At 46.8% G+C, this 26,112-nt stretch overlaps 1 protein-coding gene across 1 annotated transcript in view; it reads right to left on the bottom strand.

The window, feature by feature from the left end:
* Window positions 1-26,112, bottom strand: part of LOC147122656 (cystine/glutamate transporter-like) — a 294,916-nt gene that overhangs the window by 107,495 nt on the left and 161,309 nt on the right. The window contains exons 4-6 of the mRNA XM_086008514.1: window positions 25,280-25,405; window positions 23,349-23,448; window positions 19,903-19,947 (exon numbers count right to left, since the gene is read on the bottom strand). Coding sequence (XP_085864640.1) covers window positions 19,903-19,947; window positions 23,349-23,448; window positions 25,280-25,405 — 271 coding nt within the window. The remainder of the gene's footprint in view (window positions 1-19,902; window positions 19,948-23,348; window positions 23,449-25,279; window positions 25,406-26,112) is intronic.

Here is a 26,112-nt window from a genome sequence, read left to right as displayed (position 1 = left end):
TCTGCCCCTAGGATGGCCTGCGAGACTGTGGCCGTGACAAATTCCCAACAGAAGCGCTGACCGCCGAAACAGACTTGGACCCGCCGCTTTCGGAAAGTTCGAATTGCTGCGCCATTAGCCACCATGAGGGAAAAACCGTGGTTCCCAGCTTGCATATCGAGATTCAACGCATGTAGAATGCTACACTGCGCCCTGGTGTCACAAAGGAAACGTCGACCCGATAGAGAATCGGTGATATAAAGAAGTTTCCCCGTAGATCCGACGGCCATCGCAACCGCGGAGCACCCGTTAGACCCGGTCCTCCTTCGCCAGGAACGCTGCAGGAGCTTTGTTTTTTTTTGGGCGAAAAACTGCAGGGGGAGCGGCAGCGTCGTGCTTTCACGCCAAAACGGGTGTGGTAGGAGCACCAGCCCGCTGCAGGAGGAGCTGGAGCCGCGTCTGTGGGGGATGGGCGCCTCGTGGCCACGCAGCACTGCTGCGTTACAGTGAAAATCTTATCTGCTTCGGCAGCAAGCTCGGCGCAGTCTGTAATCTCGGATCTGGCTAGGGCAGCCTGTACCTGCTCCGGCAGTTGGCAGAGGAAAAGCTCCCGGAAGAGGAAGCATTCCGGTTCGGCACCCAAGAGCGTGAGCATTTGGCTCATGAGCTCGGACGGTTTGGAGTCCCCGAGGCCAGGCATCGTGATGAGCCGGCGAGCGCGCTCTGACTTCGAGAGCCCGAGGACCTGTAGCAACCGCGCCTTTATCATATCATACTTGCTGTCAGTAGGAGGACTACCGAGGAGGCTGACGATCCGTGAGGCAGTTGCGTTATCGAGGGCGGAGACCACGTAGTAATAACGGGTCTGATCCGCGACGATGTTCCTGAACTGGGCTTCAGCCTGGATAAACCAGGCGTCTGGTTGTTGCTCCCAGAACTGTGGCAGTTTCAGAGTCACGGCGTTCGTGTCCATGCTGAAGATCTTCCGTGAAAACTGTTCACGAAAGTTAGGGTCACCAATGTAGGAACGTGGGTTCCTAACTAAAAGACTGAGTTCTACTCAGGTGATCAAACAAAATGAACTTTAATGAAACAAACAGGCTTTAACAATAAACTGCAGGATAACATCGAATGTAGGTCTGCTCTCTCTGGAGGCTCCACGAGGACTGCCCCTGCAGTCCTGTGGCTGACGTCATGACGTCATCACGTTTTCCCGCCAGTGGGGGGTCACGTGATGAACGGCGTGACGTCATCATGTTTTAACCGCGCTGTTAAAGCAACCACACTCTGTACAGTTAAACAGCATAAATAAAGGTACAGACTCAGACTGTAGCTAACATGTTGTTAAAGGAATTATGTACAAACGATCTGAGTCCTTTGGTGGCTCCGCCACAGCTCCACCATTGGCGGTCATGCCTTCAGCTGCCTGGGGCCTCAGCTCTGGAATTCGCTCCCTGATCCTCTCTGCCTTTCTAAATCTCTCTCCTCCTTGAAGTCATTCCTTAAAACCTATTGCTTTTGGTCATCTGTCCTAATTTCTCTTTATGCCAATCAGTGTCAAATTTTATCTGATAACGCTCCTGTGAAGCGCCTTGAGACGTTTTTACTACTTTAAAGGTGCTATATAAATGCAAGTTGTTGTTGTTGTTGTTGAAAGTGTTACCAACTAAGTGAACTAACCCAAGATGACGTACAGTCAGACTAAATCAGTGGTGAAGCAGTTCCTACCGTCGTACCACACACTCTTCTCTCTATTTAATTGCTGTGAATATTTCTTATTCCAGTTATTTTAGCACTTTGTGCTCACTCATTTAGTCCACTTATGTAACCTTGGAAGCTATTTTGGTATTGAATCTTGTCACGCGGTTGTAGTTTTTGTATAAAACTTGTCTCCTGTGGTACTATCCTCATTTAAGCTCAGCTTTAGTAAATACGACCCTTGATCGCGTAATTTACTCCAAATTCCCAGCATGAGAAAGTGTGTCGTGGCAATCCACCTGGGATAAATATGTGTTCACAGAATGTTTGGACCAAAAGTATTAGAAAGTTCTGAAAAACATTACGAATAATTAAATGGAGAAAATTGGCAGCAATAAAATGAAAGGAGTGACTTTACCAGTGGGATTCAGCTCCTTGTTAATATTTCGAGAGCAGAGTTTTCTTATTAAAATAAAAAATCATTCCAACTGACCATCTGTAATATCTTTAAAGTGTGGCACAGTGATCCTGTAGCATTTTCAGAGGCAAAACTGCAACACCACATGTGTAATTAGGGACGACAATGCTCACTTCTAAACAAATGATATCCTGCAGAAATCAGTCAGGTTATTACAGAACATGCCACAGTTAATTAAGAACTCTTTTTGAAACAAAGGGCAGATGACTTGTTTCAGTGTTGGCTTCTTTCTTCACCGTGAAATATGCCGCGGAGCAAAAACCTTGCCGTGGGCTGTGCTTGGCTTTAGTTGGCTCTCGTTCTTGGGGAAGCTGAAGTGTGTTATGAAGTGGGCACGTCTAACATTTTCCAGAATTTAACACATGGCCAATTAAACTGATAAGCTCACAGTTACCAGCTCACGAGCTGCGAACTGCGAGGGAGGCCTAGCTGTCAACTGGCTCAGGGAAATGGATGGGCCCCGACAGCCTTATATAAACAGAAAGACAGAAACCTCTATTTTGCTGCTGTTCTGAAGATCATCTAGAAGGAGTTCTATGAGTTGTGACCGAGTGAGGGACCCTCACCTCCAACTCCACATTCTTACATAAAAACATAAAATAGTAAGCTTGGTATGTTGCTCACTAATCATTGATTGGTCCAAAGCAGTGTTTCATTTCTTTTCAGGAGCACCTTTTGCATCAGAAAACAGGAAAAACAGTAGGGCTGATTTTAGTATCCGGTATGCCCCGTCTGCACGCTTTTTCAGGCACAGATGGGATGTAATGGACTTCAAAAGGAGATGGAAAGGGTATCCCACTGGTTTGCCTTCAAATCTTGGGCCTGCACCAATTTTCATGTGGGCCTGAGGTAGGCATTGGAAGTTCCTACCCTCAGCGGGTGGGAACTACATCAGGACATAGAAAAAAGGGGCAGGGAAGAGCGCTGCTCCATTTTGTGGGGGGCAGGTGTGTTGGACGCTCCTCGCATGGCCAGGAGCAGACCTTCAGGTGGGACGGCCTTTAGAAGGCACACAGATGTTATAGGTGAATGTTTTTTTTTCTCCTGGCACTTTCATGAGTCTTTGCACCAACTGTTGCAAATCATATTTTTCCTTCCTCACATCTCCCTTTACTGGCCAATGGTCTGAGCTGACAGCTTCAGAAGAGAAGGACCTGCAGATGGATTCTAGGCAGGTCAGCCTGCTTGAACGGCGCTCTGTGCCCACCTGGCAGAACCCACACCACCTTAACTGAATAAAGAGGTGAAATTACCTCACATTGCCAACAGACCTTCAGTGGCATCACTGTGAGATGTGAATGTCTAACTAACCATTATGCTGGAAATTTCTACAGAAACATCCGAATCACAGCATGCTGGCACAGGCTCGATGGGCCGAATGGCCTCCTTCTGTGCTGTATCATTCTATAATTCTATGTCATGCTTTGTACATAAATATTCTACATATATAACATTCCCTTCAATATAACAGTGACTACACTTGAAAAGTACTTAATTGGCTGTAAAGTGTGTTGGGGCATTCCAGAACTTCTGAAAGGTGCTATATAAATGCAAGTCTTTCTTTCTTTAACTGCATGAAAGAAGGCATTCAGATGCCACCAAACATTGTTGCAGGTCTTTCATACCTATCTTGAATGATATGGGGCCTATTTTCTTGGAGTCTAGTTCAGGAAAGATGCTGTGCCATCTAATGCAAGGATACCTGCGATGATGTTGCAATGTAGAGCTGCCACAAACAGTGAGAGTAATAGTTAGATGTGGGCTGACACATGGCTGCACCTCCTTGGAAACATGCTGCAATGCTGATCAATGGGGATGGTACCCATCCAGTGGGGAAACCCTTCTTGCAAGCACCTCATCAAGCATCGCTTTGACTTCTGCAGCCATCAAACCAGTTAGGTGCTGGGCGGCACTGCCACTTGATTGCAAACCTATGCCTGGACCTAGGGTTCCCTTTCCCTACATTTCTGCCTGCCGCCTCTTTGTCCCTGCTCCTTCAAGCTTGGCAAAGGCTGCCAATGGGTTGAGATGCCTTTTGTGGCTCTTGAAAACCTTTCAGAGATTTTGGGCTCAATTTTGCCAGTGTGGGCGGGCTGGGGCGTGTCAGGTGGGATTCGTGTCAGGACTCCGAAGTGAAGTGTTGAAAAATTGTGATTTTCCCCTAATTAGGCAATTGATTTCCAGCATGTGGGAACCCCTGGCCCAATGAGTCTTTTCATACAGAAAGTCGCCTCCGATGACATCATCAATGCTGCTGGATTTAAGGCCTGCAAGTAGCCTTGTTTCTTCTGGAGTCTGGAAATGCTTTGGAAATTGTATGAAGGACTTCATTTACCGACCATGTCCACCAGCATGCAAAATTGTGCATCTTGCTTTGATGAGCCCTCCCTCCAAGCTCTGGTGCAGGGAGCCAGGTCGAATAAGGAGGTGCTCTTCCCTTCCTCAGGGAGAAAAAAGACACCCAGCAAACTAAAGCTGTGTGGCTGCAAGTGGCCGAGGAGGTCAACTCCATATCAATGAGCTGCAGAATCTGGCTGCAATGCAGGAAGAGGTTTCATGACCTTCTCCACACAGGAAAAGTGAGTATGACTTTCCTATCACCCTCAATCTGATCCCCATCGCCTCTCCTCACTAGCACTCTGCTTTGCCAACCTCTTCCTCCACATCCCACTTGACACTTACATGCCTTCACCCTCATTCCCTCTCTCTCTATGGTCATATTCACTTAACTATTCGACCATGCGGCCCTCACACTTCCTATCACTGTGATGCAATGACAACAACTTACAACACACAGGGAGGGCCCTTTGTCTCCTTCTAAGCATCTATGCTATGGATTCTCTACACTCACTCCTTCATTCTCACTCAAATTCCACGTGTGTCCCTCACTGCAGGAAAAGAGAGCCCACAATAAGAGGGAAAGAGCCATGACAGGAGGAGGGCCACCCTCAGTAGCCCAGCTCACTGCCTGGGAGGAGGCGGCCCTGGAAATCGCCAGAATCGAGGAGGATTTCCAAGTGGGGGACGGACAGATGGGCGCATCACAGCAAGCTGGTGACAGAATAGTTTGGCATCTCTCTCATTGACATTGCATGAGTCACTGATAATGAATCTGATGCTCTAAAAGATTGACTTATGATCATCTGCACTATTCAATGTGCATGTAACCTTGACCTCACATCTCTAACTCTTTCCTTTACTCCTCCACAGGACCATCGAGAGCCCCCGTCCCCACTGTCCAGGGGGAAGAGCCTGAGCTTCCAGACTCCTCAGAGGAAGCTGCAACCTCTGAGGGGGCAGCATCAGCAGAATTCAGTGCACCCAGCACCAGCGCAGACACTCACACCTCGGTGGGACCTTTGCGAGATAGAGTAGTGTTGGCACCTGGTGTATCACAGCTCACAAGTGAGCATCAGCAGATGGTGGAGACAGGGTCACCAGTGGAGAGTCCTCGTCGGAGGGCACAGGACTCTGCCAGCTCAGCTCAGCTGCATGTTGATCCTGTGCCTCCAGGTCCATCCAGAAGGAGAGCGGTGCTGGAACTCCAGGAACAGGTGCAGGAGTCTCTGGCAGGTTTTGTTTCCAGGGTCACTGCGAGTGTGGAGCGAATGGAGGAGTCAATCGCGAATATGAACAGAGCCTTTGTGGAGGCATTGGCGCATGAACGCATCACCGCGGAAAGAATGGCAACCTCCGTGGAAAGGATGGCTAACTCCATGGTAAGGCTGGCTACCGTAGAGGAGAGGATGGCTACGGCCATGGAGGAGCTTAGTCGCCAGGGTATGGAAAACATGGTAATTGTTCAGAATAGAATGACATCTCTTGAGGAGCGATGGTCAGCTATTGAGCATACAAACCAGATCTTCATTGAAGTCCTCTGGCGTAGGACTTCCAGTGCAGAAATGGGTCCTCATGGCCCCCCTGAAGTGCAGCAAGGTGCTGTCAAGCCACTTGCTACCTCTGAAGTGGGGCTGACCCATGAGAGGGATGTTGGTGGCAGAGAAGAAGGAAGTGGGTGCTCCTCTCCAATCGCTCACACGACCATGCCACTGCAGAGCCCTCAGTCAGAGCCCCACCAGAGTCCTCACCCAACTGAAATGGGCGTCTCAGCTCCTGCACAGCTGCCGGAGCAGCAGACTGTTGGCGAGCCCGCACAGGTTCGCCACCCCAGAGGACAGTCGCCAAAGTCATCGAGACAGGAGCAGCAAGAAAGTGAGCAAGGGATCTCCACATCTGCTGAAGCCACAGGGGAAGCACCACGTAGGAGCATGCGTAAGAGGAAGGTAAAGCACAAGTAGTCACAACGGTAGTCACTTGGGTGCTGTGATGTTTTGTATTTGGACCAGCAATTATTGTTATTGTATTATAAACAGATTTGATGGCAAACTATTGAAGTTATAGCCTGTGTCATTTCGCAAATGAGAGCTTAGGGTGACTTGCAATTGTCAGTATGGTGGTCAGAGTGATAGGAATCCGTTGGTTCTTGTCCATTGTCGATGCTCTGGTAAGAAGGTGCAAGGCAAAAGTGTTTGATTGTGCAGGCTCACCAAATCTGGCTAAGGTGAGTGCGTCCCTTGCATCCCGGGCAGCAATGTTGTCACGCGCTAGTGCCTTCTGGCCTGTACAGCTTCAGGTAGGTAAGCAGCAGCCTGGTGCTCCTGTTGTTGCTCCTGTTGTTGGTGCTGCTGTTGTTCAGGGTTCTGCTGCTGCCACGGCTGGTCTTTGTCTGAATCTGATGTCCAGGAGGAAAGGAATTAAATGGTCGCCATGCTTCTGGTATATGCCTCAGTTGAGGAAGCACTCAGTCAAGGTTTGGAGAGGGGTTTCCCAGGAGGTCACACTGGAGATGGGTGTCAGGCTCCAAACTTCCATAACAATGAGTAGGCCTGCTAAAAGTTCGCCTAGACCTGAGACAACAAAGTTCTGCCACCTGCAAATGATCATCGGTGAAAACTCCTTTGTAATGGTGGCGCTGCAGCTGTTAGTCAGCAATCCAATTGTGAGGCTGCCAGGATTACCTGGCGTGTTCCAGAGGAGGCGTGTAGGATGGGGGAAATGTCTAAAATTTGGAAAGGCCTCTCAAAATGGGATAATAGAAGCAATTAAGTGGTTGTCTTTGAGGCGGGATGGAAAGGGGGTCAGAAAACATGCATGTGGGAAAATTGCTCAGAGGTGGGATGGAGGCGGGATCGGGCCCGCCCGCCGTTTTTTTGCGATTTTACCACCTCACATGCCTCCAAACCCGCCTCCTCGTGCTTGGCAAAATCGAGCCCTTTGTCTTCTCTATTGTGACACTTCCCTTTAAATGTCCCCATGCCTTTAAAGGTCACTTACACACAATGTTCCTCGCCCACCACTAATGTCTTTCCTAGGCCTGTCTGATTTTGCACCAAGAGTTGTGAATAATTATTCAAATGAGTTTAAACCAGAGAATTGAGTACTATTTGCACTTCACCTTTTGGGCAGATTTACACACGGTCTAAACCCGCAATCCAACCTATTGTCCTGTATGAGGGGGACATTGATCTTGTAGGACGAGCTCCCAGCAGGATTGTCACCACCAAAAAGGTGCCCACTGCTACTAGAGAGTGAAATCCTGGTGGGGCCCGTCAATGCAGCACCAGAAGCAGTGGCTGGGAATTTAACAGTGCAGAAGAGCTCCAAAGAGGAGGAAGGAAAATGCTTTGAGGCCTCAGCCAGAACAAAGGCCTAAGCAGGTGAGGCTGTGGAGTATTGAAATGGAAGGAGATAAATATAAGAACATCAGAACATAAGAAATAGGAGCAGGAGTACTCCCATCGAACAGCCCATCGAACCTGCTCCACCATTTAATAACAGAGAGGTGCAAGAACTGTAGAGTAGTATGGAGATGCCGGTGTTGGACTGGGGTGGACAAATGTAAGAAATCACACAACACCAGGTTATAGTCCAACAGCTTTATTTGACGACTTCACCTGACGAAGGAGCAGCGCTCCGAAAGCTTGTGATTTCAAATAAAGCTGTTGGACTATATAACCTGGTGTTGTGTGATTTCTTACATTTGTAGAGTAGTAATAATGGGGGACTTCAATTATTCTGATATAGACTGGGATAATAATATTGTAAAGGGCAGAGAGGGAGAAGAATTTCTGAAGTGTGTTCAGGCGAATTTTCTTGATCAGTATGTTTCTGGTCCAACGAGGAAGGTGGCATTGCTGGATCTGGTTCTGGGAAATGAGGTGGGTCAAGTGGAGCAAGTGTCAGTAGGTAAACATTTAGGGAACAGTGATCATAGTATCATAAGGTTTAGATTAGCTATGGAAAAGGACAGGGAGCAATCTAGAGTAAAAATACTTATTTGGAGGAAGGCCAATTTCAGTGGGTTGAGAATGGATCTGGCCCGAGCAAACTGGAATCAAAGATTGGCAGGCAAAACTGTAATCGAACAATGGGCTGCCTTTAAAGAGGAAATAGTTCGGGTACAGTCGAGATACATTCCCACTAGGGGGAAAAGTAGGGCAAAGAAAGTCAGAGCTCCCTGGAGAGTAAGATGAAGCAGAAAAAGAGCGCCTATGACAGATGTCAGGTTGAGAATACAAGTGAGATTCAGGCTGAATATAGAAAGTTCTGGAAGTGAAAAAGAAAATAAGAGGGGCAAAGAGAGAGTATGAGAATAGATTGGCAGCTAACATATAAGGGAATACAAAAGTCTTCTATAGGCATATAAATAATAAACGAGTAGTAAGAGGAGGGGTGGGGCCGATTAGGGACCAAAAAGGAGACCTGCACATGGAGGCAGAGGGCATGGCTGAGGTGCTAAATGAGTACCTTGCATATGTCTTCACCAAGGAAGAAGATGCTGCCAAAGTCATAGTGAAAGAGGAGGTAGTGGAGATACTGGATGGGATAAAAATTGCTAAAGTGGAGGTACTGGAAAGGCTGGCTGTAATTAAAGTTATTAAGTCACCAGGACCAGATGGTATGCATCCTAGGATGCTGAGGGAGGTTAAGGAGGAAATCGTGGCGGTACTGGCCATAATCTTCCAATTCTCCTTAGACACAGGGGTGGTGCCAGAGGACTGGAGAATTGCAAACGTTACACCCTTGTTCAAAAAGGGTGCAAGGATAAACCCAGCAACTACAGGCCAGTCAGTTTAACCTCGGTAGTGGGGAAGATTTTGGAAACGATAATCAGGGGTAAAGTTAACAGTCACTTGGACAAGTGCGGATTAATTAAGGAAAGCCAGCATGGATTTGTTAAAGACAATCATGTTTAACCAACTTGATCGATTTTTTTGATGAGGTAACAGAGAGGGTTGATGATGGCAATATGGTTGACGTGGTGTACATGGACTTCCAAAAGGTGTTGATAAAGTGCCACATAATAGGCTTGCCAGCAAAGTTGAAGCTCATGGAATAAAAGGGACAGTGACTGCATGGATACGGAATTGGCTAAGTGACAGGAACAGAGAGTAGTGGTGAACGGTTGTTTTTCGGACTGGAGGAAGGTATACAGTTGTGTTCCCCAGGGGTTGGTACTGGGACCACTGCTTTTCTTGATATATATTAATGACTTAGACTTGAGAACAATTTCAAAATTTGCAAATGACACAAAACTTGGAAGTATAGTGAACAGTGAGAAGGATAGTGATAGACTTCAAGAGGACATAGACAGGCTGGTGAAATAGGCGAAGACTTGGCAGATGAAATTTAAAGCAGAAAAGTGCGAAGTGATACATTTTGGTAGGAAGAACAATGAGAGGCAATATAAACTAAAGGGTACAGTTCTAACAGGGGTGCAGGAACAGAGAGACCTGGGGGCGTATATGCACAAATCATTGAAGGTGACAGGGCAGGTTGAGAAAGCGGTTAAAAAAGCATATGGGATACTGGGCATAAATAGAGGCAGAGAGTACAAAAGCAAGGAAGATATGATGAACCTTTATAAAACACTGATTCAACCTCAACTGGAGTATTGTGTCCAATTCTGGGCACCGCACTAGGAAAGATGTGAAGGCCTTAGAGAGGGTGCAGAAAATATTTACAAGCATGATTCCAGGGATGAGGGACTTCAGTTACATGGCTAGACTAGAGAGGCTGGGGTTGTTCTCCTTCGAGCAGAGAAGGTTGAGAGGAGATTTGATAGAGATATTCAAAATCATGAGGGGTCTAGACAGAGTAGATAGAGAGAAACTGTTCCCATTGGCAGAAGGGTCGAGAACCAGAGGACACAGATTTAAGGTGATTGGCAAAAGAACCAAAGGCGACATGAGGGAAAACTTTTTTACGCAGCGAGTGGTTAGGATCTGGAATGCACTGCCTGAAAGGGTGGTGGAGGTAGACTCAGTCATGGCTTTCAAAAGGGAGTTGGATAAGTACCTGAAGGAAAATAAATTGCAGGGCTACGGGGAAAGGGCGGGGGAGTGGGACTAGCTGAGGTGCTCTTGCAGAGAGCCGGCACAGGCTCGATGAGTTGAATGGCTTCCTTTTGTGCTGTAACCATTCTATGATTCTATGATAGGTCTGACATAAACCCAAAGACAAAAGTTGGCTTCAAAGTATTGCAGCTAGCCAAGAATACAAGGGGATTTTCCAGCTAATTAAATTACACTGAGGCAAATCTGTCATCTCTCACATAAATGCCGAATGTCAAGTTATTTTCCAAATTCTAAGTACATCTAAACACCCTTTTCACTGCCACCTCTCTTCTAGGAATGCCTACCTTGAAGAAGTTCTGCTCTTCTCTCTGACGGGATTTCCGTTTGTCTCTTCAACCTTGTTCATCCTTCAATTCCTTCCTCCCCTCCCACCGCCCCCCTCCCTGTCTCTGCCCCTGCTTAATATCTGTTACATCTTCAGCTTTTTCCAGTTCTGATGAAGGGTCCCAGACCTGAAACGTTAACTCTGTTTCCCTCTCCATGGATGCTGCCTGGCCTGCTGAGTGTTTCCAGCATTTTCTGTTATTATTACCCTTTTCACATTGATCCTTTAACTGTTTCGTTATATCATGGCAAAAGCCTGCTTTTAAAGAAATAGTTGATGCCATTTTTTTAGTCTCATTGTTATGCCTTTTTTAGTGATCAAGCCAACCAACAGAGAATTCTGCAACAGGATCAGAGCCTGAATAATCATTGTGAACATGTAAAGTGAATAATCAGAATGAACAAGGAATAATTGCAATAGCAAAATACTGCGGATGCTGGAAATCTGAAATAGCAACAGAAAATGCTGGAAACACTCAACAAGTCAGGCAGCATCCGTGGAGAGAGAAACAGAGTTAATGTTTCAGGTCTGTGACCCTTCATCATAATTGTGACCCATCGGAATAATTGCAACTGTCTTTCAGAATCTAGATTGACGTGTGCATTATATATCTATCTGCCTATATAATATTCTCAAACAATGATATTCTCCAATTACACAAAGTCAACTAACTTCAGATGTCACTCTTCAATTCACATGTTGCAAGATCACTTTGGTTTAAATAATGTGAGTCCATCGTGGGAACTGGTTTCCATTGCTGTCAGCCAAGGCAGCTAACCAACCCGCCCGCCCCGCACACCCCCAGCAAAACTTAAAATGGATAAACATAAGTATTGTAAGTGTCTGTATGTTTAAAAAAAAGTGTATGAGAGTATGTTCTATGGCAGTAACAAAATCTTGGGTTTGAGCTGATTAACTGCTGAAGCGTCCACTGCAGTTTGTGATGTTTGCCTTTGTACTTGCTCCAGACTGCATATTAACTTCCGTATTATAGTAATTGCACTGGTGCACTGGTGATGACTTTGTCCCTTGTTTTGGTGTGTATTTTTAAAAAAAATTAATGATTTGATAAATCTGGACATGAGTAACGGAACCCTAACGAGCAAAGTAATAGATATATGATATTAAAGATTTTTTTCTGAAATACATAAAATATGGAAAACTAATGATCGGTGATTAATATCAAAGAACAGCAACACATTTTTAGCAAATGCTATAAGGCAGCGACTGCTGCCAACGAAGTTAAGTAGTTGTGCATGCGCAGTCTAAGGGGTTTTTTGGTCGTTCGCTTCGTGACTCATGGGCTCTGGGGGGAAAAAAGCCGGGAACGGAGCGGGCCTTCGGAACTGTAGGAAACAAAGCCAGGAACGGAGTGGGCCTTCGGGACTGTAGGAAACAAAGCCGGGAACGGAGCGGGCCTTCGGGACTGTAGGAAACAAAGCCGGGAACAGAGCGGGCCTTCGGGACTGATGGGAAACAAAGCCGGGAACGGAGCGGGTCTTCGGGACTGTAGGAAACAAAGCCAGGAACGGAGTGGGCCTTCGGGACTGTAGGAAACAAAGCCGGGAACAGAGCGGGCCTTCGGGACTGTAGGAAACAAAGCCGGGAACAGAGCGGGCCTTCGGGACTGTAGGAAACAAAGCCGGGAACGGAGTGGGCCTTCGGGACTGATGGGAAAAAAAGCCGTGAATGGAGCGGGCCTTCGGGACTGATGGGAAACAAAGCCGGGAACGGAGCGGGTCTTCGGGACTGTAGGAAACAAAGCCGGGAACGGAGCGGGCCTTCGGGACTGTAGGAAACAAAGCCGGGAATGGAGCGGGCCTTCGGGACTGTAGGAAACAAAGCCGGGAACAGAGCGGGCCTTCGGGACTGTAGGAAACAAAGCCGGGAACGGAGTGGGCCTTCGGGACTGTAGGAAACAAAGCCGGGAACGGAGTGGGCCTTCGGGACTGTAGGAAACAAAGCCGGGAATGGAGCGGGCCTTCGGGACTGTAGGAAACAAAGCCGGGAATGGAGCGGGCCTTCGGGACTGTAGGAAACAAAGCCAGGAACGGAGCGGGTCTTCGGGACTGTAGGAAACAAAGCCAGGAACGGAGCGGGCCTTCGGGACTGTAGGGAAAAAAGCTGGGAACGGAGCGGGCCTGCGGGACTGTAGGAAACAAAGCCGGGAATGGAGCGGGCCTTCGGGACTGTAGGAAACAAAGCCAGGAACGGAGTGGGCCTTCGGGACTGTAGGGAAAAAAGCCAGGAACGGAGTGGGCCTGCGGGACTGTAGGAAACAAAGCCAGGAACGGAGCGGGCCTTCGGGACTGTAGGAAACAAAGCCGGGAACGGAGCGGGCCTTCGGGACTGTAGGAAACAAAGCCAGGAACGGAGCGGGCCTTCGGGACTGTAGGGAAAAAAGCCAGGAACGGAGTGGGCCTTCGGGACTGTAGGAAACAAAGCCAGGAACGGAGCGGGTCTTCGGGACTGTAGGAAACAAAGCCAGGAACGGAGTGGGCCTTCGGGACTGTAGGAAACAAAGCCAGGAACGGAGTGGGCCTTCGGGACTGTAGGAAACAAAGCCAGGAACGGAGCGGGCCTTCGGGACTGTAGGGAAAAAAGCCAGGAACGGAGTGGGCCTTCGGGACTGTAGGAAACAAAGCCAGGAACGGAGTGGGCCTTCGGGACTGTAGGGAAAAAAGCCAGGAACGGAGTGGGCCTTCGGGACTGTAGGAAACAAAGCCGGGAACGGAGTGGGCCTTCGGGACTGTAGGGAAAAAAGCTGGGAATGGAGTGGGCCTGCGGGACTGTAGGAAACAAAGCCGGGAATGGAGCGGGCCTTCGGGACTGTAGGAAACAAAGCCAGGAACGGAGTGGGCCTTCGGGACTGTAGGAAACAAAGCCAGGAACGGAGTGGGCCTTCGGGACTGTAGGGAAAAAAGCCAGGAACGGAGTGGGCCTTCGGGACTGTAGGAAACAAAGCCGGGAACGGAGTGGGCCTTCGGGACTGTAGGGAAAAAAGCTGGGAATGTAGCGGGCCTTCGGGACGTAGGAAACAAAGCCGGGAACGGAGTGGGCCTTCGGGACTGTAGGAAACAAAGCCGGGAACGGAGTGGGCCTTCGGGACTGTAGGAAACAAAGCCAGGAACGGAGTGGGCCTTTGGGACTGTAGGAAACAAAGCCGGGAACGGAGTGGGCCTTCGGGACTGTAGGAAACAAAGCCGGGAACGGAGCGGGCCTTTGGGACTGTAGGGAAAAAAGCTGGGAACGGAGCGGGCCTTCGGGACTGTAGGGAAAAAAGCCAGGAACAGAGTGGGCCTTCGGGACTGTAGGAAACAAAGCCGGGAACGGAGTGGGCCTTCGGGACTGTAGGAAACAAAGCCAGGAACGGAGTGGGCCTTCGGGACTGTAGGAAACAAAGCCGGGAACGGAGTGGGCCTTCGGGACTGTAGGAAACAAAGCCAGGAACGGAGTGGGCCTTCGGGACTGTCGGAAACAAAGCCAGGAACAGAGTGGGCCTTCGGGACTGTAGGAAACAAAGCCAGGAATGGAGCGGGCCTTCGGGACTGTCGGAAACAAAGCCAGGAACAGAGTGGGCCTTCGGGACTGTCGGAAACAAAGCCAGGAACAGAGTGGGCCTTCGGGACTGTAGGAAACAAAGCCAGGAATGGAGCGGGCCTTCGGGACTGTAGGAAACAAAGCCAGGAACAGAGTGGGCCTTCGGGACTGTAGGAAACAAAGCCGGGAACGGAGTGGGCCTTCGGGACTGTAGGAAACAAAGCCAGGAACGGAGTGGGCCTTCGGGACTGTAGGAAACAAAGCCGGGAACGGAGCGGGCCTTCGGGACTGTAGGGAAAAAAGCCAGGAACGGAGTGGGCCTTCGGGACTGTAGGAAACAAAGCCGGGAACGGAGCGGGCCTTCGGGGCTGTAGGAAACAAAGCCAGGAACGGAGCGGGCCTTCGGGACTGTAGGAAACAAAGCCGGGAACGGAGTGGGCCTGCGGGACTGTAGGAAACAAAGCCGGGAACGGAGCGGGCCTTCGGGACTGTAGGAAACAAAGCCGGGAACGGAGCGGGCCTTCGGGATTGTAGGGAAAAAAGCCGGGAACGGAGCGGGCCTTCGGGACTGATGGGAAACAAAGCCGGGAACGGAGCGGGCCTTCGGGACTGTAGGAAACAAAGCCAGGAACGGAGTGGGCCTTCGGGACTGTAGGAAACAAAGCCAGGAACGGAGTGGGCCTTCGGGACTGTAGGAAACAAAGCCAGGAACGGAGTGGGCCTTCGGGACTGTAGGAAATAACGCCGGGAATGATTCGGGCCTTCGGGACTGTAGGAAACAAAGCCGGGAACGGAGTGGGCCTTTGGGACTGTAGGAAATAAAGCCGGGAATGATTCGGGCCTTCGGGACTGTAGTAAACAAAGCCAGGAACGGAGCGGGCCTTCGGGACTGTAGGAAATAAAGCCGGGAATGATTCGGGCCTTCGGGACTGTAGGAAACAAAGCCAGGAACGGAGCGGGCCTTCGGGACTGTAGGAAACAAAGCCGGGAACGGAGTGGGCCTTCGGGACTGTAGGAAACAAAGCCGGGAACGGAGTGGGCCTTCGGGACTGATGGGAAACAAAGCCGGGAACGGAGTGGGCCTTCGGGACTGTAGGAAACAAAGCCAGGAACGGAGCGGGCCTTCGGGACTGTAGGAAACAAAGCCAGGAACGGAGTGGGCCTTCGGGACTGTAGGGAATAAAGCCGGGAATGATTCGGGCCTTCGGGACTGTAGGAAACAAAGCCGGGAACGGAGCGGGCCTTCGGGACTGATGGGAAAAAAGCCGGGAATTGAGTGGGCCTTTGGGACTGATGGGAAAAAAGCCGGGAACAGAGCGGGCCTTCGGGACTGATGGGAAAAAAGCCGGGAATGGAGTGGGCCTTCGGGACTGATGGGAAAAAATGCCGTGAACAGAGCGGACCTTCGGGACTGTAGGGAAAAAAAACGGGAACGGAGCGGGCCTTCAGGACTTTAGGGAAAAAAGCCGGGAACCGAGCGGGCCTTCGGGACTGTGGGGAAAAAAGCCGGGAAAGGAGCGGGCTCTGTGGAAAAAAGCCAGGAAGGGAGCAGGCTCTGTGGATACTTAAAAAAAAAAAAAATACTGTCAAACTACTTCAACCCTCACCAGCTTTTCTCACTCCGACTACTCCGCAATGCTTCTGCTTCTATAGTTTCTTGCCTCTAAGAGGCATGAGCCACAATATATCTCTATTTTCCAAACTGTGACTGTTATCCTTTGGGAGGGGAAAGTACTAAAAGAGATGCCAGCCTGCCTTTATTTTAAATGCTTGTTACCTGGAAGCAAATGACTATTAAAGGCAAAAATACCAGTGGTTTTAATTAGCAGGCTTTTTCCATTCCACAGGTATGTCTCCTTGACTTTATATAGGTGACATTCCACAAGGCGCCAAGATAGCTCCTAAACATGCATTTATATCATCAGGCTGAGTTGGATGGGCTGAATGGTTATTTTCTTAATCCAGTCTTCTGATGTTATGACTGGGTGACTTAATTATGCGGCTCTTTCCTTCGCACAGCGTAAACATTAAGCAGTCACAAGTGTAGGTACAGCATAAGTTAGATTCAGAGCAATGCCCTCTCGACTATGCTCCAGTAATGTATCTTAACACCAAGATTTAAAAAAAAATAATTCCCTCCTGCCAAAAAACACATTTCCTTTACTACAGCAGCCACCCTCTCTAAGTAAGATTTAGTACCTTCCATTGTTTAACTTGGGCCAATAGGAGCTAGATTTAGTCTGCTCAAGTTCATTTCAGTTAGGAGGTTGAGGGTATATTTACATGGTCAGTTTAGCATCGGAACGAGGCCCAAATTGCTTTACACGGACACTGAACTGGCAGTCTAAATCCAGAGACAGGGCTTGACATTGGCTGCGCTGTAAATCCAGTGAGTTGTCAAAGTAGGGTTGTACCTACCTAAATGATCCAGAATTTCCTGGAACAGCGCAATCTGTGACTTACGCCATAAATTACGCCGTTTCTTGCCTCCCATGTGAACTTACTTCAAAATTTCCCGGAAAAGTAATTTGAATACGGCACAGCAAGCATAATCAGGGACCTCAGAAGCAGCGCAATCAATGGCTTAAGCCCATCCACATCAGTTAAACAGATCTGAGCCACATGCAGAAAATTCTTGGAATTATGGCCACACTCAGGTGCTGTATTCAATTTTCAGGAACATTCGAAGTTACAGGATTTTTTTTTTTTGCCAATTATTTTGAAGATTATATTAGTAATTTTGGGCTACCGAAACAGCCTCCGATTAAACAAATAGGGGGTGGGATGCAACATTTGATCTTGTTTTGCCCATTTCTTGGGTGTATAACAGGGACAAAAAGGTTCAATTTTCAGGGGCTATGTCCCGCATCCCAAAGGTGCTTGAAATATGTCAGATGCCATATTGGCTTGGGCTGTATTCAGGCATCTCTGAATGCTGCTTTAAACAGGCGTTAGGCCTGTTATATATGCTAATAAGGACCTAATACCTGATTTAAAGACCCTTCACTGAAATAGGTCAGAAACTGAGCGCTGCATGCTCCGTTCAGTTTTTCCATTTCTTTCTGCAGCCTTACCAGCTGTCCTTAAAGAGACTGCTGGAGGCTGCCAACGTAAAGGTAAGTTTCTTCTTTTTAATTAACTTTATTGTGGAGCCAGGAGTTGCACTACTGTTGGCTGCTGCTGACCTGTGCTCGCCCCATTCTACCCCCCACCCCCAGTCATTTCCTTCAACTCCCAGGACCTACCTGAGGGCCGCTGCTGGCGTCACTTCCAGCCCAAATTGGTCAAGGGGAAAATGGCGCACTGCCTCAAGAGACCTGACAGGTGCCCGCAGCTCACCGGAATTACTCAGATGAGGCCCGGTTTCAAAGCAGCCTTGGGCTTTTCGTGCGTGTTGCAATTGCATCGGCCATTTTGGGCCTAAACAAAATTCTCCTTCACTCTTGGTTCAGTGCCCTACACCGTGCACTTAATAAACACTAAACCTAACACACAATGGCGAAGAAGTGTTTTGATGGGTTTTTGCAAAGAATTAAAAATATCAAGGAAGATCAGAGATTTTGTCTTACATTAAACAATTACTTTGAACTCATGAATTTAAATACATTCGCGAGCGCCATTATTTTTCAGCCTACGTGACTGCGGCCTGTAAATGGCGTAAATCAAGAAAATTTGCAATCGTCATTAGCTTAACTGGGGAGCGGAACCACGATAATAAATTTGGATGGTTGGGGCCAAGGTATTGGCAGAGCAGCACAAAAGACCCTGGAAATGATGGTGTGGCATAAATAATGGAGTAACTCACTTACGCCATAATTTCCTGGGACTTTTACCATGTAAAATGAACCCAATGGCGTACATGTGCCATACTAATGGCACAAGTCTTCAGGAAATTCTGGGACAAACTTTATTAAGAGCAGAGATTCCCTCCTCCCTGCCTTCTAAACACTCAAATTTATAACTTTTGGGAGGTAGTCCTGCCCATGAACATATCCAAGTATCTGCAGAGCTCTCTCTTAAACAGAGTGGTTAAAGTTCCAGACAAGCAGGAGCCAAGCAATGCAAACAGGGTTGTGCCTGGCTGGAGCTCAAATTCCAGCTCCTGGTCTTGGATCCTTGGAGAGACAAAGGAAACTCTCATCCCATTCATTTGAGTTGGATTTGAACCCAAGTGCCAGAAGTGAAAACACAAGGGCCAATTTTAAGTCTCCTCCGCCCGGTGTAAGCGGGGTGATAGTGGCCCAAACTGACGTAGGGACACTTCCCGCCTGCCATTTATGCTGGTGCTCTAGCCGCCGCCATCTTGTGTAGGATCATGAGATGCACGACCAATGCGCCCATGAAGTTTCAGATGGGAGGCCACTTGTAATATGCAAATTGGGGTCCTCCTATGGTATACATATTTTGAGGTGCAAAAGTCTGGAGTGCGTGTGTTGTGCACGCTCTAGACATTTGTACCAGGCAGTGAGCAGCTTAACTAGCAGTCCTTAAAAAGGCCACTACCAACGGCTCAGAAAACGGCCCACATAGAAACTCCAGCCTGCTGCTGAGGCCCTTCCCGGGACTCCCTCCCCCCGGCAATTTCCCACCCTCACACAACTGGTGAGCTGCAGCAAGGCCTATATTCCCTAGAGTTTAGAAGAATGAGAGCTGATCTAATTGAAACATACAAAATTCTTAAGGGGCTTGACAGGGTTAATGCTGGGAAAATGTTTCCCCTGGCTGGGGAATCTGGAACACGGGGTCACAGTCTCAGAATAAGGGGTTGGCCATTTAGGACTGAGATGAGGAGAAATTTCTTCACTCAAAGGGTTGTGAATCTTTGGAATTCTCTATCCCAGAGGGCTGTGGATGCTCAGTTGTTGAGTATATTCAAGACAGAGGTCGATAAATATTTGGGAACTGAGGGAATTAAGGGATATGGGGATAGTGTGGGAAGGTGGAGTTGAGGTAGAAGATCAGCCATGATCTTGTTGAATGGTGGAGCAGGCTCGAAGGGCCAAATGGCCTACTCCAGCTCCTATTTCTTATGTTCTTATGTTCTAAGGTGCCCGCTTGGCACACACACTGGTGGCATGTTCATGAGGCCCCGGTCTCAAAATAGCTCGGGCTTCACATCGCCAACAGGCGGGCAGCATCTGTACTCCGTCCGCCCGTTGTCCCCCAGAAGTTACAGTGTGCTAATCCACTGCACCATCCGATCCTTTTTATATTGAATTAATTTTTTCTCCCTCAGAGGTAAATGTAGTTTGAGAAGCTTTTTTTCTGCTGTGTTAAGCAATGTAGTTGCTTCAGTTTAGCACACCCCTAAGGGGGGAATGAAGGTATATTTTGTGTCTGGCACTCCATGATGTACCGGTTTTAGTGCATGTGTAGCAAAAATATTTTCCTGAAACATTTGAAATGCTTTTCAAATGTTTTCTCAAAGAGAATTATTTAAAACAAAATTGATTTCAAAGACTTACTTTTCAGGATTTTCTACTTCTTCTGTGACAAAGTTCAAGTAAAACCTGGATGAAATAGCAATGAATAATTAGAGGACAATCTTATAAAACACGATCATCCAACACAATTACTTAATTCATAATGGAAACATAACTGTGAGCATAACCTCAGAGGTTTACCTTTGGTGTGCTATAAAGAATATTATTTCGTCAAAATATCTTAATTTATAGTGTGATCTCCAACCCTCCCTTCACACCACCATTGGCAGTCATGCCTTCAGCTGCCTAGGCCCCACACTCAGGAATTCCCCGAGTCCCTCCACCTTGCCATCTTCCTCTCCTCAAATAAGACCCTCCTTAAAAGCCAACTCTTCAATCAAGCCCTGCCCCCATTTTTCATGCTGTATGATTTTGCCATTCCCATTTGCAACATTTTATCTTTCCTGCTTCTTACATAAGCACAATATGTTCTTTCAATACCTTCCTCCCCTCTTAAACCCGCCCCACCCCCCCACCCCACCACCGCCCCCCCCCCCCACACCACACCCCCCCCCCCGCCCCCCGTCTCTGCACCTGCTTAATATCTGTTACATCTCTAGGTTTTTCCAGTTCTGATGAAGGGTCCCAGACCTGAAACGTTAACTCTGTTTCTCTCTCCACGGATGCTGCCGGGCCTGCTGAGTGTTTCCAGCATTTTCTGTTGTTATTTCTTCAATCAAGCTGTTTGCCACCCCTGTCTAATAGCTCTTTCTTGTCCATGTATTTCTGATTGCATCTCTGTGAAGCACCTTGGGATATTTTTCTACATACAAATGCAAGATGTTGTTGTTGCAACACCTGCCAGACAGTTACAATTAATTTGTTCGTGTTTCAATGACACTAACTGTATTCACTGATTCATTTCCTCCTGTAATATACAGTAAATCTATCTGACATTTTGGAATGGCAGAAATCAATTTCTCTAAGATGTAAAATGCTTCAAGAAATATTATCCCATCAGGCGAGATAAATAGGCAGCCTTTGAAAACTATTATCCATCAAGCACCACACAGTGTTGCTTTTTATCAAACACATCCTAGTCTCGTCACCACAAGGAAGCTGGCTGAAGTGCTTTTAGTTAATGGGGCCATCAAGACATGGGGTCACCTTCTCCATTCTCCCCGACCTTGCCTGGACTCTCGGGGGAGGAGATGGAGAAGGTAGTAACTATTTCCCAATAAGAGAGGGAAATATGGAGAGGGAGACAGTTTTCTCAAGAGTGAAACTGCTGCATAACTGGGAGTAGGCTGCATTATCCAGGCAAGTGATAGTCCGATGTGGGAGAACCTAAACACTGTGATAATAGGCCATCAACTGATAGTAGACTGGTGCACATTACTTATTATGAAGCAAACATAAAATAATAAATCATTCTGATTGTGGATGGATAGCAATTTACTGATCTAGATATCATTATTTGAAGAAACACTGAAAAAAAATCAGGTTGAGCAAGAACCGAGGGTTGCCATATTGCCAATTTTGAAACCAAATAGATAGAGGGAAGAGTAAGAACTGGGATCACAGCTTGAGGTATACTTTTGATCACCTATCCTAATATCTCTTTATGTGGCTCAGTGTCAAATTTTGTCTGCTCCTGTGAAGCGTCTTGGGACATTTTACTACATTAAAGGCGCTATATAAATGCAAGTTGTTTTTGTTATTGTTGTATGCTTGTGAAATTCATTGAAACTTTAGACACACAGAAACTAATATCACAGTATCATCAATCATGGAATTAAAAAGAAGGAAGACATTTATATATATTTAAAAAGACACCAGGGCCTAGATATTTATGGGGAGGCGGGAAGGGTGTGGGGAGCCCGTTAGCGGGTGAACAGTCCGGAAAGGCTGGGGACGTGGAGACCCTGCCGACCACTCCTGCTCCTCCTGGCCCACAAGGAATGCTAAAAAGAGCTGATCTTTAGTATTTACCTTAGGCGGTTGGCACCTCCCACCTTGGATCTACTGCTGGTTATCCGACAACGTGGGCCTCCCCCTGACTTACTACTATGTTTAAATCACAGCGCCGATGATGTCATTTTGGATGTTAATTAGGCCCCCGTCTGCCTTTTGCAGGAGCCTCACCAGTGGCCTGATTTGGATTTTTTTAAGTTTAAACAGCCGGGAATGGGGTCGGGTTGCTCAATCCTGATATTTTAACCCTCACCCTGACCCTCTTCTGCCTGTCAGGGGTGGGTAGTGGGGGTGGGGCAGGGGTGGGGGTTTAAAATCAGGGCCCTGATGTCCAGCTTATATTTTAAAGTTTCCAGACAGTGCACTTGAAAGCTAGGTTGTCGAGTCAAAAACGGGATGGCTGATAACCCTATGTGTAGCTTTGAACTAATCCATAACAGGTTAAAGATGAATAAATGGGTCTGATTTGACAGGAATAGTTTTACATGCCGTAACATAAGGATCAATTCCAATATTTGGCGATCCTGGCATTGAACACAGGGAGTCCGTTGCAGGTATGCAGCCTGAGATTTTCCACCCATTTATTTTAATAGGCAGAAAGTCACAGGCTCCACTTGCCATGCGATCGTTGCAAGCACAGCTCCCTGCTGGACCACTGAACTGGCCTTATAGTATGTTGTTTTCCTCCCATCATTCACTGTGTTTTCTAAGTTCCCATTAAGAAAGGAAGTGCTGTATTTTGGCCGTGAGTTCATTCAGCACAGGGAAAGAAAAGAAACACATACATGTATTTTTCCCCGTAGAAAGGGGCCAGATTATTCAGGCAGGGTTTTATGCTTCAGTTCACTTTGAGTGCAAAAGCAAAAAAAAACCTTTGGCCTTTATCTCTTGTAGGATCTAATGATCCAACATTATCAAAATTCTTATTTTGTTCTTGCTTTTCTTTTTAAGCGGTGCTACGTAACGTTAGCAGGGCCATCTGACAACGAAAAGGCCATGATATATTTTGTTGTGCCGGTGGGCTGTGCGGTGTGTGTGATACGGCATGGGCGTGTGCTGGTGATTCCGCCCATGGTGAGTTCCTGGTCTTGACTGGCCTGTCTGGAACATACACTGAGTTGAGGACTGAATGATACTCCTATTGGCCGTTAACGCTGCAGCACTGGCAAAGCCCTGGGAAAAGGTTGGTTGCTTGCCTTGGTCGGGGAATAGAACAGGGTGGGGAAACCTGAAGAAAGGTGGCAATTTAATCATTGCTAAGGAGAGAATAAATAGCAGATGGTTTCATGTTTTGAGAAAAAATAAAATCTCACTATTTAAACTAAAATAATTCAACACACTTACTGTCATGCTTTAAATTAGTAGATTGTTGGCGATTCTATCACACACATAAATTAAGGGATACCTTTCCTTTAACAAGAGCCTCTGTAAGAACGTTTTCTGCAAAGGCAACTTTCCATCTCTACCCTATTCTTTCATGTCTTTGTCTTCTGATAGACAGTGAGAGCGCTTACCATCCTGCATAGGCATACATCCCAGAATAAAAAGCGAGGGGCATTCCCATAAGGTTAACTTCTTTTGCTCTAAATGCTTCTTTAAAGTGTTGCGTTTCTCCTGTGGTTTGTGAAAGAAAGGAAAATAAGCAGAAACATCATAATACATGATTAGAGAGGCTGATGCAAGCAAGTAATCCGATTAACCAAATACACAATCATTCATACTTATTAATAGGGTGCATACTTCAAACTGCTTTAGCAAATTAATGGGTGTGGCCCAAATTCTTAACAGATCCATGTTGTCAGTCAGAAGCTGTGGGAAGAAAGGGTTTGACGAAGGATTAAAATGAATGTTCCAATTTTTTCCTTTGTTGGAAGAAAGCTCCAAGAGTCAATTATAGATGAGGTTCTGTGTGACCCCTCTCCTCTACATTCAAACGTACCAAAACTAGGGGCCATAAATATAAGATCATCGCTAATAAATCCAGTAGGGAATTCAGGAGAAACTTTTTTACTCAGAGAGTGGTTAAAATGTGGTGGTTTAGGCAAATACCACTATCGCATTTAAGAGCAAGCTAGATAAACATATGAGGGAGAAAGGAATAGAAGGTTATGCTGCTAGGGTTAGATGAAGAGGGGTGGGAGGAGGCTCGTGTGGAGCATAAATACCAGCATGGAACAGTTGGGCCAAATGGCCTGTTTCTGTACTGTACATTCTATGCAAACGTTAAAGTACTAAGATGCACAATTATAACTGGTCAGAGAAAGACAGAAGTTGCAGCTTCAAGATCAACACTGATGTGTTGGTTAATTTATCTAGCTTCTGTAATATGTCAGAGAATCTGGAAACTGGCCCTGTAACAAAGGGCCCCAAACTGACGTAGAGGGGAAACTCTGCAGAGGGACAGCATAAAAGTGTGTCAGTCGCAGCTCAGTGGTAGCACTCTTGCCTCTGAGTCAGAAGGTTGTGGGTTCAAGTCCCACGCCAGAGTCTTGAGCATAAAATCCAGTTGCCACTTCAGTGTGATACTGAGGCAGTGCTGCACTGTCAGACGTGTTATCTTTTAGATGAGATGTTAAACCGAGGTCCTGTCTGCCCTCTCAGGTGGACATAAAAGCTCCCAAGGCACTATTTTGAAGAAGAGCATACAGTATAATTCTACCTGGTGTCCTGGCCAATATTAATCCTTCAACCAACATCGCTGAAACAGATTATCTGGTCATTATCACATTGCTGTTTGTGCAAATTGGCTGCCACATTTCCTACAATACAGCAGTGACTACACTTCAAAAGTACTTAATTGGTGGTAAAGTGCTTTGGGATGTCATGAGGTCATGAAAGGTGCTATATAAATGCAAGTCTTTCTTTTTTTTTCTTTTTATGCAAAAGGCTTCAGTTGTTTTTAACTGACGCAGTGGTGCTTCCTGATATGACACTACCATCAAGTTGTATTGTTGATAAATACCATAGGGGAGTGATGCCAATGATTTTCTCATAACAACGATGCTGCTTTAAAGTCTTCAAAAGATTGGCGTGGACTCGCACAGTCCACTGTGATGTCAGATACCACTGAGCGGTCTGTTTAAAATCAGGAATTTCTCACAATCCCTTTTAGTAACTCCAATTGAAAAAAAACTCCCTGTTAAGGCGGTGCAAGCAAATTGTGTCACTGAAAGTAAATTTGCAATGCAGAATGAGATTTTAGTTCAGCTGCCACACTAATTCTCTTTACTTAAAGTGATGGCATTTTTGACAGAGAGAATAGAAGTAAAATATGGAAAACTAATAACATTTCCCCATCACAAATGAAAAAGAAACAATAATGTTTGATACAGCACAACAATGTTAACATAACCAGCAGAGAAAGACCATTTCTGTTTTGTCATTTGGGAATATTCTGTTGTTCTGCAGCTCATTAGAAATGGAAAAGTGTTTTGTGGCTGCTTACCTTTGACTAACTGCACCATTCCAGGGATGATGATTATTAAAATGGCAGCAAGTTTGCAGAATGTCAGAAAGATCTGTAGCCGTGCAGTCCAGCTGACGCTCATGCTGTTAATGTACATTATCACAGCTGGAAAATAAAACAGAACAAAATAAACACTGTTACCTCAGGTAACAACACACTGCACAATGTCACACTCAAGGGTACCACTGACTGACAAATGGATTGAAACCAAAGCTATTGTCAAACTGTGGAACATAAAGGTAACAAAGCAACTGATACATAATAAAAGATCAAAATATTGGCAACATGAAAAAAAATCCATCTCTCGCAACATCCTTGTCTACAATTGCTCCCATTTGGCTCCCATATGGAATCGACGTGGAAAGTGCCTATTGTGCTTATGATTTCTCACACAACAGGTTCCCTAATTTCAGTAAGATATTGCTAGGCTGGGGGTAATAATAAGGCATAGGCCATGTTTTGCCTCACAGCGAGGGGGGGAGAGAGAAATCAGAGGATGAGTTATCCTGAACTGTGCTGATACGTCTCCTAGTAGTTAGTCACAGATCTGTCTTAGCACAGAAACTGGCGGTAGGTCACCTGCGGCCACTGCTATGTGAACTAAAGAAGTGGAGGAAATGGCTTCCACGAATAATGTGGGAAAGACCAATATCAGTAAAAGCAAATGGTTAATGTAGAAAGTTATTTGCTAAAGATACAAAGTTCCCTCAATTTAGAACCTCTTGAGACATGCCTCACAGCACATTTTAAGAAATACTAAGAGCTCTGAAGCAGAATTCCTGCATAAAAAGGAATCAAGCGTCTTAAACCCA

Source organism: Somniosus microcephalus, chromosome 2, assembly GCF_052327205.1.
Source record: "Somniosus microcephalus isolate GS21.2 chromosome 2, FLI_Smic_1.0, whole genome shotgun sequence".
NCBI classification, from domain to species: domain Eukaryota; kingdom Metazoa; phylum Chordata; class Chondrichthyes; order Squaliformes; family Somniosidae; genus Somniosus; species Somniosus microcephalus.
The sequence above is the reverse complement of the archived record's forward strand: the minus strand, read 5'-3'. Positions and strand labels throughout refer to the sequence as shown.